General features: G+C 38.7%; 1 protein-coding gene across 16 annotated transcripts in view; it reads left to right on the forward strand.

Annotated features, from left to right (window-relative positions):
• The window catches only part of PBRM1 (polybromo 1), a 56,361-nt gene that overhangs the window by 8,617 nt on the left and 30,840 nt on the right, over nt 1–16,904 (forward strand). For 13 of the 16 annotated variants that reach the window (XM_015640700.3, XM_015640701.3, XM_019008068.2 and 10 more), the window contains 8 exons: nt 332–400; nt 1,177–1,275; nt 1,693–1,778; nt 4,322–4,420; nt 5,967–6,058; nt 9,383–9,599; nt 15,094–15,235; nt 15,687–15,784. In XM_015640700.3, coding sequence (XP_015496186.1) covers nt 332–400; nt 1,177–1,275; nt 1,693–1,778; nt 4,322–4,420; nt 5,967–6,058; nt 9,383–9,599; nt 15,094–15,235; nt 15,687–15,784 — 902 coding nt within the window. The remainder of the gene's footprint in view (nt 1–331; nt 401–1,176; nt 1,276–1,692; nt 1,779–4,321; nt 4,421–5,966; nt 6,059–9,382; nt 9,600–15,093; nt 15,236–15,686; nt 15,785–16,904) is intronic. The other 3 variants (XM_015640702.3, XM_033517409.1, XM_033517412.1) reach the window with 1 other exon arrangement.

Raw genomic sequence — 16,904 nt, forward strand, 5'->3', positions numbered from 1 at the left:
TCAGGTTTTGTGGTGAAAATTTTAACCAGAAGAATAAATATTTTGAAAACCATCACCATGGATTTGATTTTCAATCAAAACTGGTCCCTTAAGTCAGTTCATTGATGAATTATAATTTATTTTATCTGCCTTATGAACTGGCTTGTCCAAGTTGGAGCCTAGTGCCATACTTTTACATATGATACATAAATAAAATAAGAGATAAAATATCTCATATTTTGAGGCTTACACTGTTCTTATCTTCAATTCATCTAAGGCTCATTCTGTGAGCTGTTAGAATAAAAGCTTTGTGACTGTTTATAGTAATACATAAATTATTTCTGTTTTCCAGCAATATCCAGATTATTATGCAATAATAAAGGAACCCATAGATCTTAAAACTATTGCCCAAAGGATACAGGTATGAACATATTAATGTGTCAGGGTACAGCCTTTTTTAACAGCATTTTTTAAGCATTCCAGAATTGTTAGAAGTTAGGATTTGTGGTGGCAGGACAGGCAGTGTGTTTTCCCTTGCTATTAAAAAACCTGCACACTGTGGTGATTGAATGTTCTGTGCTGGGTTAGTGCTGCAGTAGCTGTGTGGAAGATCAAGCATTGTGAGCTGTGGAGTGCTGGCTTTGAGCCAGAATATCTCAGGTTCCTTGATGTTTAATGGCTTAAAGCAGTTCCATGACAAGTGCTGCTCATGTAAAACATTGGAGTACTGAGGCTTGGTTGTGCATTATCATCACCTACTTCTGTTCTAGTGCTATAAATAGATGTTTTGTACTGATGCATTTTTCATCTTACTTCTCCAGTAATTTCAAATACTGTTCTGTAATTCTAGCATTTTGTGTAGTAGGGAGGGATGGGACATAGACTGACTGAACTAGAGAATAAAGTTAAAACAGCATTTTGTCAGAGCTCTTCAAAATGAAGGCTGTATGATCTGTTAAGTGTTTTTTTCAATCTTAGTATTTATTCATGAGCTTTATAAAGACTTAGCATATATGTATGTTACTGTCTTTGTCTGATTACTTTTTCCAGAGACTTATCTATTGTCTTTACAAATAAGTTGTTCTTCTATGAACATTCCCTTTATTGAATATGAATTCCTTTGCTTTTCATTATTTGCTTAGCTCTCATGCTGTCTGAAGGTTGCCACTTTAACCAGTTCTGCTTCTTGTTGTATAGAATGGAACTTATAAAAGCATTCATGCCATGGCCAAGGACATAGATCTTCTGGCAAAGAATGCCAAAACCTACAATGAGCCTGGATCCCAAGTATTCAAGGTTAGTTTCAGCTGTTCATAGTGTGATTTGAGTTCAGATTTTCTTGACTACTTTCTGTACTGGTTGATCCTTAAATAAGTCTTGAGCATAAGGCTCTCAAGACTCTACATTTTTTTTTAATAGCTTTTAGTGGGCTTTTCTTTTTTATATTGTTTTTAGTAGAATTGGGATACAAAAATGAAAAAAAATGAGCTTGAAGTCTGCTCAGGTCTTCTATTCAGTGTTTTCAGGCCACTGTAAAAATACTGTGTGGGAGTTTTTCAGGCAGACTTTGTTCCATGCTTCATTTCTCATGCAAAATTGTTTTATGTCAAAATGTAAAAACACCTTAATTTCTGTTTTAGATAGCTGGATATATCTGATTACAATATTATTCACTTTCAACATTAAACAAAAAAAAAATCTTTCAATTGACAGGATGCAAATGCGATTAAAAAGATATTTAATATGAAAAAAGCTGAGATTGAACACAGTGAGTTGGCCAAGTCAAGTCTCCGAATCAGGTACTGCAAATAGAGTTCTTTCTATAATCTCACATAAAAACCTCTATTGACATTCCATTAATTGTGCTGTGGAGAGTATAGTGGGAAATGATGGCTTGAAGACTTAGATGAGTGTTGTTTTAGAAGTTGTACATTGGTTAAAGTAGTTTTTGAAAGAAAGCTTTCTTCATTGAAATTCTTCTGTGTGAAATATTTTTGTGATGTACTTGATTGTGAAAAATAGTGTCAGTGCTTTAATAAGTTCTGGCCAACTTCCATCACGTGTTTATAAGTTAATAACAGAAAATGAGTAGTGAGGAAAAAAGTGCTTTGTTTTATTGAAAAGTGCTTGATATTCTTGGACTTTGTTAGGAACTGAAATCGAAGGGCTCACAGTTAGATAGGGGCAGAAACACAGGAATAGAACCTTGGGCAAAAGATATGTAGAGGGAAGTCCACTCGTGGTTGAAAAGCAGTTTTAGCAATGAGAAGAGGCACAGGAACCTGCAAATCTGGATTTATTAATCAGTGAAGCTGAGATTTGGTCCTGAACATGCAGGTATAAAAACACTTGATGAGAGTTGATAGCTCTATTTGTTTCATGGGATAATTTTACTTAGGAAACAGCATTTTCTTCCTGTGAAAATTCACAGTGTGCAGAGAAGTGATGCAGTCATTATAAATGTTTCTTAACTGAAATGCAATTAAGTTTGTTCTCATATATACACTTTACTTATGAGTACACTCAAAAGTAAATATTATTTATTTATTTATTATTTATTTATTTATTATTATTTTTGAGTACACTCAAAAAGTAGATATTATTTGCCAATGTGAGCTAAGCATTTTGTCCCCCCAAAAATTAAGCAATGTCCTGAAAGCCATGCAAGGAGTTGGGAAACTCTTCTCAGGTGGAATCTCTTTATATATTAGGGCTGTTTACTGGTATTTGGTGCTGGGAATGCCACTGTTGTAATTTCCTGCAAAGGTTTGTATGCTACAGCTGGAAACACTGTCACTGCCTTACTTAACTGAAAGGTAGTTTAATTTTTTCTGTGTATATGGTGTCAGTATTAAAGGTGTGGCCTAGGATTATTGTGTGAAAGAAGTGGAAGTCGCCTGGTTGATTTTTACTACTTGGTGTTTTGAGAAGTAGTTTTTCTGGTTGGTTTGTTCAGTATCAGCATCCATCCCATGGCTGGGTGAATCATTGTTGGAGCATATAAAAATAAACAGCAGAAATACTCTCTAAGGAGTAATTCCTGACACATAGGTGAATAATTTTCCTTCTTTAAAGTATGTGCAGAAGACTTTGATTCTACAGACACTGAATATGCATTTGTTTGCTTTGCAGTAACTAGAATTACACAGAGGCATAGAGGTTTTCTATTTAAATTGTGTTTGTATTTTATTTTTCTCGCTGTGTTGGCCATTGATGAAGCTCAGGATGTCAGGGTGTGTGTCATATTTATTTCCGAGGCTCAACGGTTTTTCTTTAAAATAAAGCTGATGTGTAAGAAGGGATGACAGATAAATCACACTGATATTTGTTAGCTGAATTCCTCTCTTGCACTGCCAACCCGTTTCTACTTCTCAGCTGCCTTATTCTAGATGTTCTTGTGTATTGTGTTCTCAACAGACCTTCAAGTCCTGAAGCAATCTATCAGAATTGTTGACAGGTCCCTTTGTTTCTCTAACTTGGGGGAAAAACTAATGCCTGAAGCAGGCTACAATAATATCAGGCTTAATGTAGAAAAACCTGGGATAAGAGAAGTGTCATGAAAACCAAGGCTTTCACCTGCTATTGTGTATTTCACTGGTTGCTTTTTCTATTGAACCATTATTCTTTTTTTTCTGTTTCTTTCTCAAGTCTCTGCTTCACAGAATCATTATTTAAATTCCTAAATGTTTAATTGTCTTAGAGTGGAGTTCTCCTTTACCTAAGTTCACTTCAAGTGCATTTTCTATATTTTTCTTCTGAATTTACATCTGTTGTTGTTTGTCATTGATGGCTCAAACTCAAATCACCACAATGCTACTAACCTAAGCTTTTTATGTTGCCTCTGTGTCAAACATGGTGTTTTTTATTGCAGAGCTCATTGTCTCCTTTGCCATACTAAACTGCTCTTTGTGGGTGCATTTAACTGTCCTCCCTTAAAGTGGCAAAATTGAATTGCTTGATACCATGCACTGTCAACCAACTTGTCAGTGACTTCAAGCGTTGATAAAACATGACTGGACCTGTATGATTGGCTTTATCTGGATAATAAGGAACATTTTGTTGGCTGCTTTCACTGCTGTTTAGACTGAGCTGTGTATCAATGCTCGAGCTAAACGTTACTTTCCTCTGACTTTATAAACAAAATCCACATAAATGCTGGAGCACTGGAAGGATCTCAGTATTACTTACCTTTAGGCTTGCAAATGTCTGTCTCTGAACCTTTTGGCTGATCTATCAAGGTGATTCTGTAAAAAGCTTTTTTCTTGCTGCATCTTTTCATGGGTTTAAGGTGGGCCTGTTTTTTTTCCTCCCCCTTTCCTTGGCTTGCCTCTTCTGCCTTAAGGACTGCATCAAATTTGGCTGCTTCCAAGCTGACAGGTCCTTCCTCACAGGGTAAAGGCAGTGTTGGGGATGAGAGAAATTCTTCTAACAAATATTATCGGTAAGTAAATTGTGCCCTTGGAGGAAAAGCTGGGGTCTTCATCATATTGAAATGCTAAATTTTGTTTGATTTTCTCCCTCATACCTGCTGTGGTGCTGGGCTTTGGATTAGGATGAGATTAATGCTGATAACACGCTGATACTGTAGTTATTGCTGAGTGAGAAGTGTGTGCAGTCCTTCATACCGGCTGATGGACGGTGCTATAGCAGCTGACACTGGTGGCACAGGGATAAAGCCAGCTGGGCTGCTCAGCTGTGGCTGGATGGTGCTGCTCAGGTGGAGAACCTGGTTGTGAAAATGCATCATGTAGGTGCTCATGGACCCAAGAGCTGCGCCACTGAACAGCAGCAGAGCAGCCAGGGCTGGGCCAGGATGCTGAGGCTGGTGTGGCTCAACTGGATCTGTACTGGCAGTGGGAATGTGAATTACAGCTCCAGGGGCCTGTGGCACCTCAGGCCATCAGGGAAGAGGTGCTACAAATGGATGTGCTCATGATGCAGGTGTGGACTTGCACACCCTGGTCTTGCGATAAAAATGACCCGGGTGAATGAAGGTTTTTTGGTGAAAAGAGTTTGGCAAAACACAGCAAGGACAGAGCAAGAAGCAGCTTCTTCAGGCAACAGCCCAGCACCACACACCAGCACTGCTGCCTTGGAGGACTGCAGGGACAGATGGAGCCCAAAACCATGGACTAAAAGAATTCAATGGATGTTTTAGAGGGATAGCCCACAGACTAAGGAAATTATATCTGTGCGTTTTATATCAAAATGAAGGAAAGGATGCATAGGAAAGTGTAGAGCCCAGGCATGCACTCGGCCCATCTGATTTTTCCCAGTGTTCACTTGGCTCCTGCAGGACAAGGCTGAGCCCATTTCTGGAGGTGCCTGAAGAGCAGATCTTATAAAAAGGCAGAGAATGTCAGGCATAGCTCATATAGTATGGTATGAAATACTGTGTCCCAGGTTTGGGATGAAAGAGAGGGATGCTGAAGAAGTCTTGATGAGACCATAGCCAGTGTGGATTACAGTTTACTCCACCTAAGCATAGGAGGCTGCTTCATGTGCAGGCACTGTGGGTGCTGAAAATGCCAAATGTGGGGGTGAGGGAATGGGAGGAGATAGAATATACAGCTTTTAGTGTGTTGAGTTCCTTCCTGTAGACAAATCCCAATAAAGCAGGATCAAATGACAAAGGTATTAATTGGGAGAGACTTCTTATAATTTCCTTTCTCTTGCAATTAATCAAATATTCAAGTGTACAAAATATGAGAGAGGGTAGTAGGCTGAGCCCAGTTTTCTGACTCTGTTGGATGGACCAGCTCATAAAATAGAGGCAGACTCATGCCTTGGTAAGAATTTCTCCTGTTAAAGTCTTCAGCCTTTAGTCCCATCTGTGTTCCTGCTTTATGGAGTCATGAGCCTCACTTATTTGCTCACACACTCTGGGTGACTGTTAATGGTTAATGTCATAACCCTTTCCTTTTTTTTCATTTTATCTTTTTTTTTTTTTTAATTTTTAAAATTTCATTACTTTTTCTCTTTCATAGTAACAAAAGATCAGCCCAAGGGGATCGTTTATCAGCAATAACCATGGCATTACAATATGGATCAGAAAGCGATGAGGATGCAGCTTTGGCTGGTAGGAACTGAAATGCAGTTTCTCTAATTCCTTTCATTAAAATATTCACAATGAGCAAATATTTAGAGCTCCTGATAAACTCAGATACATTTATTTTAAAAAATTTTGCACTCAGTGTCTAATTCCTTTGAATCTTACAGCTAGTGAGATAGGGTAGGCCAAAGTTGTTGGCATACTTTGAATTTTCTGTGTGTTTCCAAGTATACTTACCCAAGTTTTAGAGAGCTGTTGCTTGGTTGTATTCCTTCTAAAATGGAACAGCAGAGGAGATACTGGAGAAGACATTGGGTGCTCCATGCAGCATAAGAGATTGGTAGTGCTGAAATTGTTTCTTCATTTAATTGTTTGTTTACATAATTTCTTCATTGATGTTGAGAGATGCATCTGTTCTGTATGTATTATTGGAGCATTTAATTCTTACCTGGTAATTGAACTGTGCTCCCTTCAGTTTTCTAGTGGATGGGTATGTAGAATTTTTTGGATTTTAGCTCTTGCTTTGTAAGCAAAAGCATTTTGTTTTCTATTTAGCTCAGAGTTTGGTTATTGCTTCAGAGCAGCTGTTTTCTGGGAGGTGTGGGGAGTATTTATTAGTTGGGTTTTACTTATTTCTTAACTGTTATTTTTTCCAAATTGCAATGCTGTAAAAGCATGTGGCTTTTTATGTTTTAGTGATTTAAATTCTTGCCACTGAACGCTTTCAGGTGCCGCCTTTGCTAGGGACATTACTGTAATTTTCATGGGACCTCTCCCTGTGTGTGAGGCCTTTGCCTTGCTGCTGTTGAAGCTCTCCCATCTTTATTGCATTCATCTAAGAGGCAATGTTATTTTTTTTTGGCAGACCTGTCACCCCCTAAGATTTTCTGTCCTTCCAGTCTACTACTTGGACAGCCCAATGCTCTCTGTCTCTGGATGACAAAGATTTTTCTCTCAACCAAGTGATATTTTTATTAATTGCTCTGCTCTTTTTTTTCATTCCTCTAACGCTTGTTACAATAAATGAGAACAGGGCTGCATGACTGAACATTAATAGAACTCTCTACTTCTTGAAACAGAGAACTGAATCTATATGAGCTTCTTTGGTTGTTTCTGTTGCCTAAGCAATGAACAATATCAGTTTCCAACTGAGAGTTTATCCTGACAGCTGCAGATGGTGTTTTGCTGTGATGGAGCTTGTAGAACATTTCCAGCTCTGGTGCAAAAGGATGTGAGCAGCTTCAGCAGCTCCCTTGCTCCTCATTATAAATCTATAGAGGCAGGCATAGGTGATCATTAGGTATTGCTTGCATGTATTGAATTTTGTAAACAAGGGTGTTTTGTTTTTACTATATCATTTAGACACGGTTTAAGACTGGATGCTGCTTTTGGTTTTACTGGCAACCATCTTCAGTTGGACATTGAGCATTCATTGTTGTTTGGGTGCTTTGGAACCACAAAGGAGACAGTGGGTTTTTTTGTGGTATCTGCAAACTGTACTTTTGGTAACAGCAGCAGGAAAGGACAATAACTGCCTGTCCCTCTCCTCTGCCAGTGCTCTCTGGGGATATGGGACCTGGTGCTACTGCACATACAAGAATGTACAGTCTTGCATCAGATTGTTTGCTCTATAAGAGTAAAAATATTATTATTGCAAAAATAAGAATTTTTCTGTCTTCTAGTCTCAATAATACAGTCTTCTTTGCCTCTTAATATAGCAGGTTTCATACTAGGAGATCAGTATGATTCTCTAGATATGTAAGAATATATGATGCTTACACATCACTTTTAAAGAAAATGCACATTGTAAAATATGTTTATAGCTGTATATTATGTAAATATAAAATACAGTAAAACTGTAATACATAAATACTTGCATTTTGGTACATTTTAAAATTAAATCACCAATTTTTAATTTAAATTACCAATTCATATCTAATTTATCTAGATTTCTTTTTAGGGAATGCCTTGTATTCTACTTTCAGCACAAAGAAAGCACATTTCTTATTTAGGGTATTGAACTGTTTTGTTGCTGCCTCACACATAGCAGAGAACAGCAAATGCTTGACTAGTCCTTTTATGTTTTCTCTTTCATAGAAACAAGTTATTCTGCTTTTTCTGTTTGTTTCTTATGTTTTGGTGGAGCACTCAGAACTGAACAATTTGAGTAAACTGACCAAACTGTTTGAGTAAAGCATAAGCTATTTTTGAAACTTTACCTGATTTCAGTGATAGTACCAGTGGTTTGTTTCTACCTGAGGTATTCTGCCCAGCTCCTACTTTGCTGGCTGTGGTGTAGCAGATGCTGGGTCATTAGTGCTGCTGATTGGCATCATTAGGATAATTTTGTGTCTCCCCAAATCAATAATGAACATCTTCATTGCGTATTTGCACATCTGCTGATGCCTGGTTGTGTTTTAGCTTTGCCTCTGACCCTGGTGGGTCCCAGACACTGGCATAGATCTGGTGTCAGGTTGTAGAGGAGCAATGGCAGCACTGTGTTACAGTCTGAGCGTCCCCTGGCTCTGTCACCATTTCTGTATGACTTTACTGAACATGGATAGAGAGCTTGAAGCTGTGCCAGCCTCCTGAGCAATAATGGGAATGCCAGCTGGAAACCTGGCATTAGAGAACTGTGTTTTGTGTAGCTGAGTTATTCACTGTGTCATCTGCCAGGCTGTCCTTCAGACTCAGAGGGGAAAAGGGGTGAATAGTTTAACTCTAGCATGTGCAAATCCATGTCAATTTTATGTTATACCTGTCTGCAAGGTACAAATTGCATTGTTTGTGGAAGTGTAGAAGGATTGGTCGTTTATTGCTTCCCATCCTGTGTTTCTAGTACCAGTGTTTTCTCATTCCTGTTATATTTCTGTTGTTCATGTAATGTTTCTCCTAATTTTATTTGCAGTAAGTGTTAGCTCTTCATAGCTTTTCTTTCATTCATCCTAATCCAGAAACAAGATAACCAGAAAAGTTTGCTATGAAATTTTTAAATATTTACTATAAATTTTTCAGGCTTGTTACATAATCACTGTAAACCATTTCTTTCTTCTTCATTTGCTATATATATTAGAGGGACATCATCCAGCTTTAGTGTCAATTTTTTCTGCTAAGCTTCACAATTCTGTATTGAGCTGTGATTAATATTGCCTAAAGGATTGCAGTAAAGGACTTTTTTTTTCTTTTTTTTGGCAGCTTGAGGCTCATTAGATATGTGTTGTCATTTTCTGAGGTGTGAATCTGTCTGCCAGAGAGGAGTTTCCTTGTCTTCTGCTTTAGACCTTTATCTACCAAAAAGCCCACTCTGAGTTGTCCTGCTGAGTTTCCTGTTTTTCTTTTCTCTCTGTGCAGCTGCTGCTCGTTATGAAGAGGGAGAGTCTGAAGCTGAGAGCATTACCTCCTTCATGGACACTTCTAATCCTCTTTACCAGCTTTATGACACTGTTAGAAGTTGCCGTAATAACCAGGGCCAGCTCATCTCTGAACCCTTTTTCCACTTGCCCTCCAAGAAAAAGTATCCTGATTATTATCAGCAGATTAAAACTCCCATTTCATTGCAGCAGATCAGGTAAGAAAGCAGAATGCAAGCTACAGCTGGTGTGAAACTATTCAAGGGTTTATTTATTGCCAGAATCTTCTCTTATGGTCAAGTTGGTACCTAATGCAGTGTTTGCACCATCTCTCCTCTACATCTGACTGCTGCTCATTTCAGCTCAGTCTGCCTCAGTCTTTAGATCATCTGTGATACATGGCTGCTGTTTGGTTTATTTTTCATTGAATTTCATTTGTAATGTGTCTGCAAATTGCCACGTGAATAATTCTGAAGGCTAGGTGTGCAGGAGAGATGAAAATTTTTGCAGATCTCCCCATTTTTCTTTTTCCCTGACCGTGATGGCTTGATTGCCTCTTACTGCCATGTTTTTTAAGTTAATAGTCTGCAGTGTGAATTGTAGGAAGATGGTTGCAATTACAGTCCTGTCTAGGTCACCGTGTAACTATAGAGAATAATTATTTTCCTGATGATGTAGCTGGTCTGGACTGAAGCCAGCAGTTCACCACTTTAAACCTGTGAGCCATGAAAGGCCCATGAGCTGCCAGAGTGCAGTTGTCAGATTAAAGACCTGAGTGAAGTGAGCAGTGCCTTTCTTTAGTGGCTCAAGATAAACCAGTATGATGGGTGTGAGCAGGGTCCTGGGAGCATTAATAGGTTTTAATGGTGCTGTGCAGGCCTCCTGCCCAGTGGCCACTGGAGCTTCAGGCCCTGCCCGAGCCACACCCTGGGAGTACCAGTCCTTCAGCTTCAGTGAGGGAGCACTGGACCCTCCCACTGCTCATCCCTTTGTAATCCATCTGATGCACAGCTCTGTACATTTTAGTTATACCATAATACAATCTGTCAGGCTTGATGGAGTTGTTGAATGAATAGTGTCTTTGTTAAATCAGAAACTAACAAAGGTGCTTTTTAGTTTTTTTGTCTTGTCAGAGGGTGTTTTGCATGTGCTGGGGGAAAAAAGCTCCCACACTGGTTATCTTTCCATCAGTGGCCTTAAAGCAGTTTATCTTATGTCTTAGTACAGCTATAATAGTGGCAAAGAAACTGTCTTGCCTTGAACAAAGCACAAAATGTACTCGATGAAAAAAAAACAGTGAAATTGCGAAGAATCATTGACAGTTTGTGCCTGAATGTACCTAAAAGTATTGGCTCAAATTATGTATAAACAGATTTGTTTGGGAGAGATTTTCCATTAAAAATACCCTTGATATCAGTTATAGAACAAATAACTTGCCACAGAGAGGCAGCTGCATTTCTGCTTTCCTTATAGCGTAGGCAGGTTGCATCTGGCTGTGTGAGCAGCACAGAAATTCCATACAAGTATATGAAGAACTGTAGAAAAAAGTAACTTCACTTACCGCCTGGGGGCTTAGAAAATAAAAAAAGGAACAGCCAGGCTTTTCAGAAGCATTGTTTGAGGCTTACAAATTAAAGTACAATGTTTGTAGAAGTCTACCTTCGTGCAAATTCTGAAATTCAGCTGCCTTTTAAATGACCATATAATCTTCACTTCTTGCTATACCTGAAAAGCCTTGAAGTCATGTATATGTACACTTAATTGATTGCTTTAGGGAAAATTGAAGCATCGTGACTTTGCTGATATTGCTAATATGTCTTTAGGTATTCAAAACTGCCACTTATTAGGGGTGGAGATTGTCTGTGGGATTTGGGGTCTTTGGTTTTCTGTGGGGATTTTTTCCTTCTTTTCTTGTGGTGGTGGTTTTTTTGGTGTTTGGGGATTTTTTTGAGATGTACATAAATAGAGCATATCTTCTGTTCCCAGATAGGAACAGAAAAGTTTGGTGTCCCAGTGAAAAGCTGAAGGAGGTGGAGGGAAGCCTGCCATATCTGTTTCATGTCTGTTTGGCTCTGGCATCTGGCTGCCTCAGCTGTCCTGCCAGAGTGAACTGTGAAATGTGTGGCTGTTGCAAATTTTACAGCTAGTCATGTATTTCAGAGGGGCTTGTGTGTGCTAAATGCAGGAAGAGTCTTTAAAATAATACATGATTTCCAGAGGGAGTGTGTTGAGTGTGTTTTGGTTTAATGAGATTTTACCTGTCCCAGCCTCTCAGTCACTCAGAACATTATGAACCTCAGTCATTTGAGCTGAGTGCTGATCCTGAGCTGTTCCTGGATGTGGGAGGTAATCATGCTGATGGCTTTTAGTTGTCTCCTAATTTCCTCCTGGCTTGCTGTTCACAGAATTACAGAACAGTTGAGGCTGGAAGGAAAACCATCCTGCCCAAGCACTGGCTATGGCAGGGTCACCCAAGCCTTGTGTCCAGGACTGTGTCCAGTCAGGTTTAGGTGATTTCCACAGATGGAGACTCCACATCCTCCCAGGGCAACCAGTACCAGTGTTTGACCACCCTCACAGTAAAAAATATTTGTGTTCAGCTGAAATTTCCTGTGTTTCCATTTGCTCCTCTCACTTCTTGCTCTGTCAGTGGACACAGCTGAGATCACCCTGGCTGCCCCTTCATTCCCTCCCACCAGATGTTCAGCATATTGATGAGCATTCCCTGCCTCAAAGGGGGAAAAGCTTTGACCTGGAGAACAAGAAAATCCTATTTAAAAAGAAATGCATGATGCTGTCAAGACTATGACTGACATGTGATAAAAGTGCCTAACGCAAAGCTGATACTGCTGGGGAAGAGCATTAATTCTGTTAATTACAAATAACTGCAGGAACAGTCAGGAAATGATGCAGGAGAATGTTCCAAGTGCATAAGTGCTAGATCCTGGCAGGCTTACAAGAACACTGTTCCTTATTAAATTTTACAGTGTTGAGAAGTATGATCCCCAAGGCAAGTGGGTCAGGCTTTTTTATACCAGAGGAGGAAGGCGTGCCAGGGAATTCCCTGGCAGCATCTCTCTCTGAAACACCTGTGGGAGTACAGGCACTGAAATTGGTATTTTCATGACACACCCTGGTGTCTTGTTCTCCTGGGGTTGCAGCTGATGTTTAAAAATGTGCAGGGATCTGGTGTAAAACATACTTGGGGTTATGTGATAGCTGCTTTTTAGTGAATTCAAATGAATTTTTCTTACAAGTGTGACGCTTTTTGAACAATGCTCTGTGACACAAGAATCTAAATGTTCCATTTATGATTTGTTGAGGTGCTCTTGAATTTTGTGGTGGCTCTTGGTGGTTTTGGATTAGTTATTAATGGTTTGAGTGGAGCTTGTAGTAAATGTCATCACCTGGTCAAGCATATTTTGTCATATAACTTAAGCAGTTTTAGCAACATGGCAAATCAAAGAGTGAAAGTAATTTTGAAGTATTAGAGACTGGTGCCTGGGGTAAAGTTTGAAGGGTTTATGGAGAATTTCTGGTTTTGTTTCCTTGGTTTATGAATGAGTCAATTGGGAAGAGAAAATGAGGTGTCTAATATTTTGAATACATTGTAAATTTTCACTTTATCTGAGATTTAGGAGTTCTTTCATTCCTTTTGTAGCTTAATACAACTTATTATTTGGTGAATATTGCTTATTTTTGAAATCTTCTGTTTGTATAAGCAGTTTTCCTACCCTAGCAAGTACTTTCATTGTGTGTTGTATGTAAGACCTTTATAAAATCACAGGTTCAAGTAAAGAAGGTTTCCAATGTACTTTATAAGAAGACTGGCATCTTCAATAGGACATTTGTCAAATGCATCTCTTACTCTCTCTCATTCTTTGTTAGTGAGTTGTTTTTCCCTGAAGAGGCAGGACTAGCATTTTACAATTTCTGAATAAAAGAAAATAAGTTGAATAACTGGTCTTATCCTGGTGTTTGAATATTTTCAGTAGGACAATTTTAGACTAAATGTTTGTCTAATAAATGGATTTTTTTTGTTCTATGGAAAGCATATGTCTCACCTTCAGTCCTTGCAGATAGTCCACCTGGAAGGACTGATGAGTTTGCAGTAGACATTTTAGGGAGTTGAGTACCAACTTACAGAATTCTTTTAATTAATATTCTGTTTTCAACCAAACTAAATGTGTTGTTTTAGGCTTAGTGGTCTTAAACTGTAGCCTTACTTTTAAACTTTTTTTTTCCTCATTTTCCAAAGGTCATTTTGTTTAAAAGGAAATTCTTTCTAGTTTTACTTATGCTTTCAGGTATGGTTATATCCCTGTCAATAATTTTCACAGAAATTTATCTTAGTTTCTAGTATATAATTTGTGTTATGCTAGCAGTGGCTTTCTGTAGAGCCATGGGTTTGGTTTGTTTCAGCCTCATTTTGTGAAATAAACTCATGTTTATAAAATCCTTTCTTCCCAAGATTGGTGAGATGGCTTGTTAAAAGTTTATTGTGAAGCTGCAGTTCATACTCTTAAATCCAGAGAAGTCACGAGGCTTGAGTTCTGCTGCATTTGAGTGTAATTAAATCTGTTCAAAGTAATTATGTAAATAACCTACCTAATTAATCATCCTATTGTTTTCTGACAGCATGAACAGAGAATGGTGGGAGAGGAGGTTCTTTGCAGGCTGGAACAGGGATCACTTCTGTGCCTGTATATTTTTCATTCCTCACATCCCTGGTTGGAAGCTGTCACTTTCTAAGCCATTCAGTCTAAGTCTGGGTTTTTACTTTCACTTCAGGCCTTTGATGAACACAGCTGTGAATGTAAATTCAGATGGCCTGCACCTTGATTGTTGGGTAGTGGATAAGCAAATGGTGGTAGGAGCAAGTCTGGGCCTGAAAGGTTTTATATTAAATTTATTTTGTGGTAGTGATAATGCTCCATCAAGCAGGGACACATTCAGCCAGATGCTGCAGAAACCAGACTGGTTTCAAGGTAATGTGTGACTGGTGAATGTGCCAGGCAGGAGGGTGACAAAGCCATGTGGCAGCTGTGACAGGCTTTGGGACTTGTGTTGCTGCAGATTAATATTATTGTCTGCTGTGTGTAATGAAGTATTGGAAGGTTTAAAAAAGTTGGCTAGAAGTTTCAGCATTGTGCAATAAAAAGCATTAAGTTAAGCGTTAACTCATGTTGATTCATGTGCTTAGCATACGGAAAATGACGTTGTTGTTATTCCTCTTGTAACTGTTTTCATGTGAAGTGCACTTTGCATGTATCACCAATCAACAACCAGGTGTTTTTTTAAGAGAAGGCACAAATTGGAGGGTTTAACATAAGAGATGCTGTGTGCTTTTGGCTCTCACTGAAGATGAGTGGAATTGATGGAGGGAAGGCAGCATTTGGGAGAGCTGGCTTTGCCTGAGGTCAGGGCTCAGGGGCACTGCAGCAGTCTCAGCAGGCTGTGCCTTACCTGTACCATCTCACCCAAGCATGAAAACAGGACTTCAGTCTCCACAACTTCCAAAATTACTGAAACCATTCTTTGAGGAGAAGTGTTTCCCTGATACAGTTACAAGTGGAAGAGAATCAAAAAGTAAATCCCATTTCTGTAGTTAGAGCTCTTTGATTATTTATTTATCATGCAAATGAGGACATTAAAGAAATGTTTTGCACTGTGTTACTAGTGAAATAGCTGACTGGTAATTCTCTTTTGCAGAACCAAGCTGAAGAACCACGAGTATGAAACTTTAGATCAGTTGGAGGCAGATCTGAATTTGATGTTTGAAAATGCCAAGCGCTACAATGTCCCCAATTCTGCCATCTATAAAAGAGTGCTGAAAATGCAGCAGGTTATGCAAGTATGTGAAGAAGAACAAGCAAAAGGATATAACTTCCCTGATGGATATTTTTCCAAAATAATTTGTAACTAGACATGTATTTGCAGAAGTATTTTCTTGCTTAGGGGGAAGTATGGGAATAGAGAGCATCATGAAGTGATTTTTCCTCAGCACACCTGCTGCCTTCTGTGATTTCTTTTGGTCACTTTATTCCTTACTGTGACCCCTAACCTAATTAAATTGTGAGAAAATTGATAATGCAGGGTTTTTTTAGAGTTTGCATGTAATTGAGTAAGGCTAAAACCTTTCAGATTTCATTAGGGGTTCCAGTTAAGTGTTGTAGTTGGAAATGCATTGTTTTCAAATTGGTTTCTCAGAAGTTCTGTCAGTTAGAAAGAACTATACTGCTCTTTAATTCTGTTCTGGAAGTGTCCAGCAGTGAGTTTGGCTTCAGGGTTTTGTTTTTTTTCAGGCAAAGAAGAAGGAGCTTGCTAGGAGAGATGACATTGAGGATGGGGACAGCATGATTTCTTCTGCTACATCTGATACTGGAAGCTCAAAAAGGAAAAGGTATCTGCTTCTGTGGTTCCTGCAGGCCATAACATTGCTGCATCTCTTTTTGTTGAAGAGAGTGTTAAACCATGTTTTTTAGCATTTGTGTAAGGATTTGTAATTCTGATACATCATTAAGTGTTGATTCTAATTAATTCAAAAGTATTTGCTGACTATTATTTCCCTGTTTTGGTCTATTATTTGGCAGCTGTCAACATCAGTTCAGTAAATAAAATAGGCACTGCAATTGCACTGAATTAGGTGATTTTGTTAGTGGAGTTCAGGATTTTTAGGGAAGACTTTTTTTTTTTAAGCCTGACAAATAGATAAACTGATTATAAGAGGTTGGTTACTTAGGGCCCAGTCACATAAACCAAATTCCCAGTGATTTGCAGTAGACTCTTCCATTGAGAATAATGATGGCTTATGGGAGGTATTCTTTATGGTGATAGCTCTTTTGTAATTAATACTAGTTATGCATTTCACTCCAGTAAGAGGTAGTTTCTCTAGTCTGCCTTGATAAAATGATTGTAGTGGTAGCAACAGCCAGTGTAAAATTGCAATTAATCTTTCTTTGGTGTTGCTTATGAACACTGGCTTCCTGGATAATTTCTTGTTTTGTCAAAGGAACAACAGTTGTGGGGGGAGGAAGGGAATGGAGTCACCAGCAACCGAAGGTCACTGAAGAACAGTCTAATAAGTGCAAAAATGTACACTCATTAAAAATCTTCAGAGAGAAAATATGAACATGGATTTAGGAGGTGGTGCAGTCTAGGGATGCTGGGAAGAAGAAATGTAATGGAAATGAAAGGCAGACCACAGAACCAAGTAATCAAGAAGGAACAAATTGCAAAAATTGCTAGCTTTGTGAACTTCAGAATTCAAAAAGAAGTACTAACCTAATCAAGCAAGTCAAATTGTCATCAGTGTCCTTTTAACCCCATGTTGCTTTTGATCACTTTGTACCAGACAATACTGAAATGCTTAAAAGGAAAAAATCTGTCAGGCCCTGTCATCTAAGAACAATAAAACAGGAAAGGGAACAAGGGATTTCCCATGTTCATAGGCAAGGGAGATCAGAATGACGCCTGAAGAGCGCCTGAAAATGCTTTTGATGTTGTCAGTTTGATACTTGTTA

Source organism: Parus major, chromosome 12 (assembly GCF_001522545.3).
Source record: "Parus major isolate Abel chromosome 12, Parus_major1.1, whole genome shotgun sequence".
Taxonomy (NCBI): Eukaryota; Metazoa; Chordata; class Aves; order Passeriformes; family Paridae; genus Parus; species Parus major.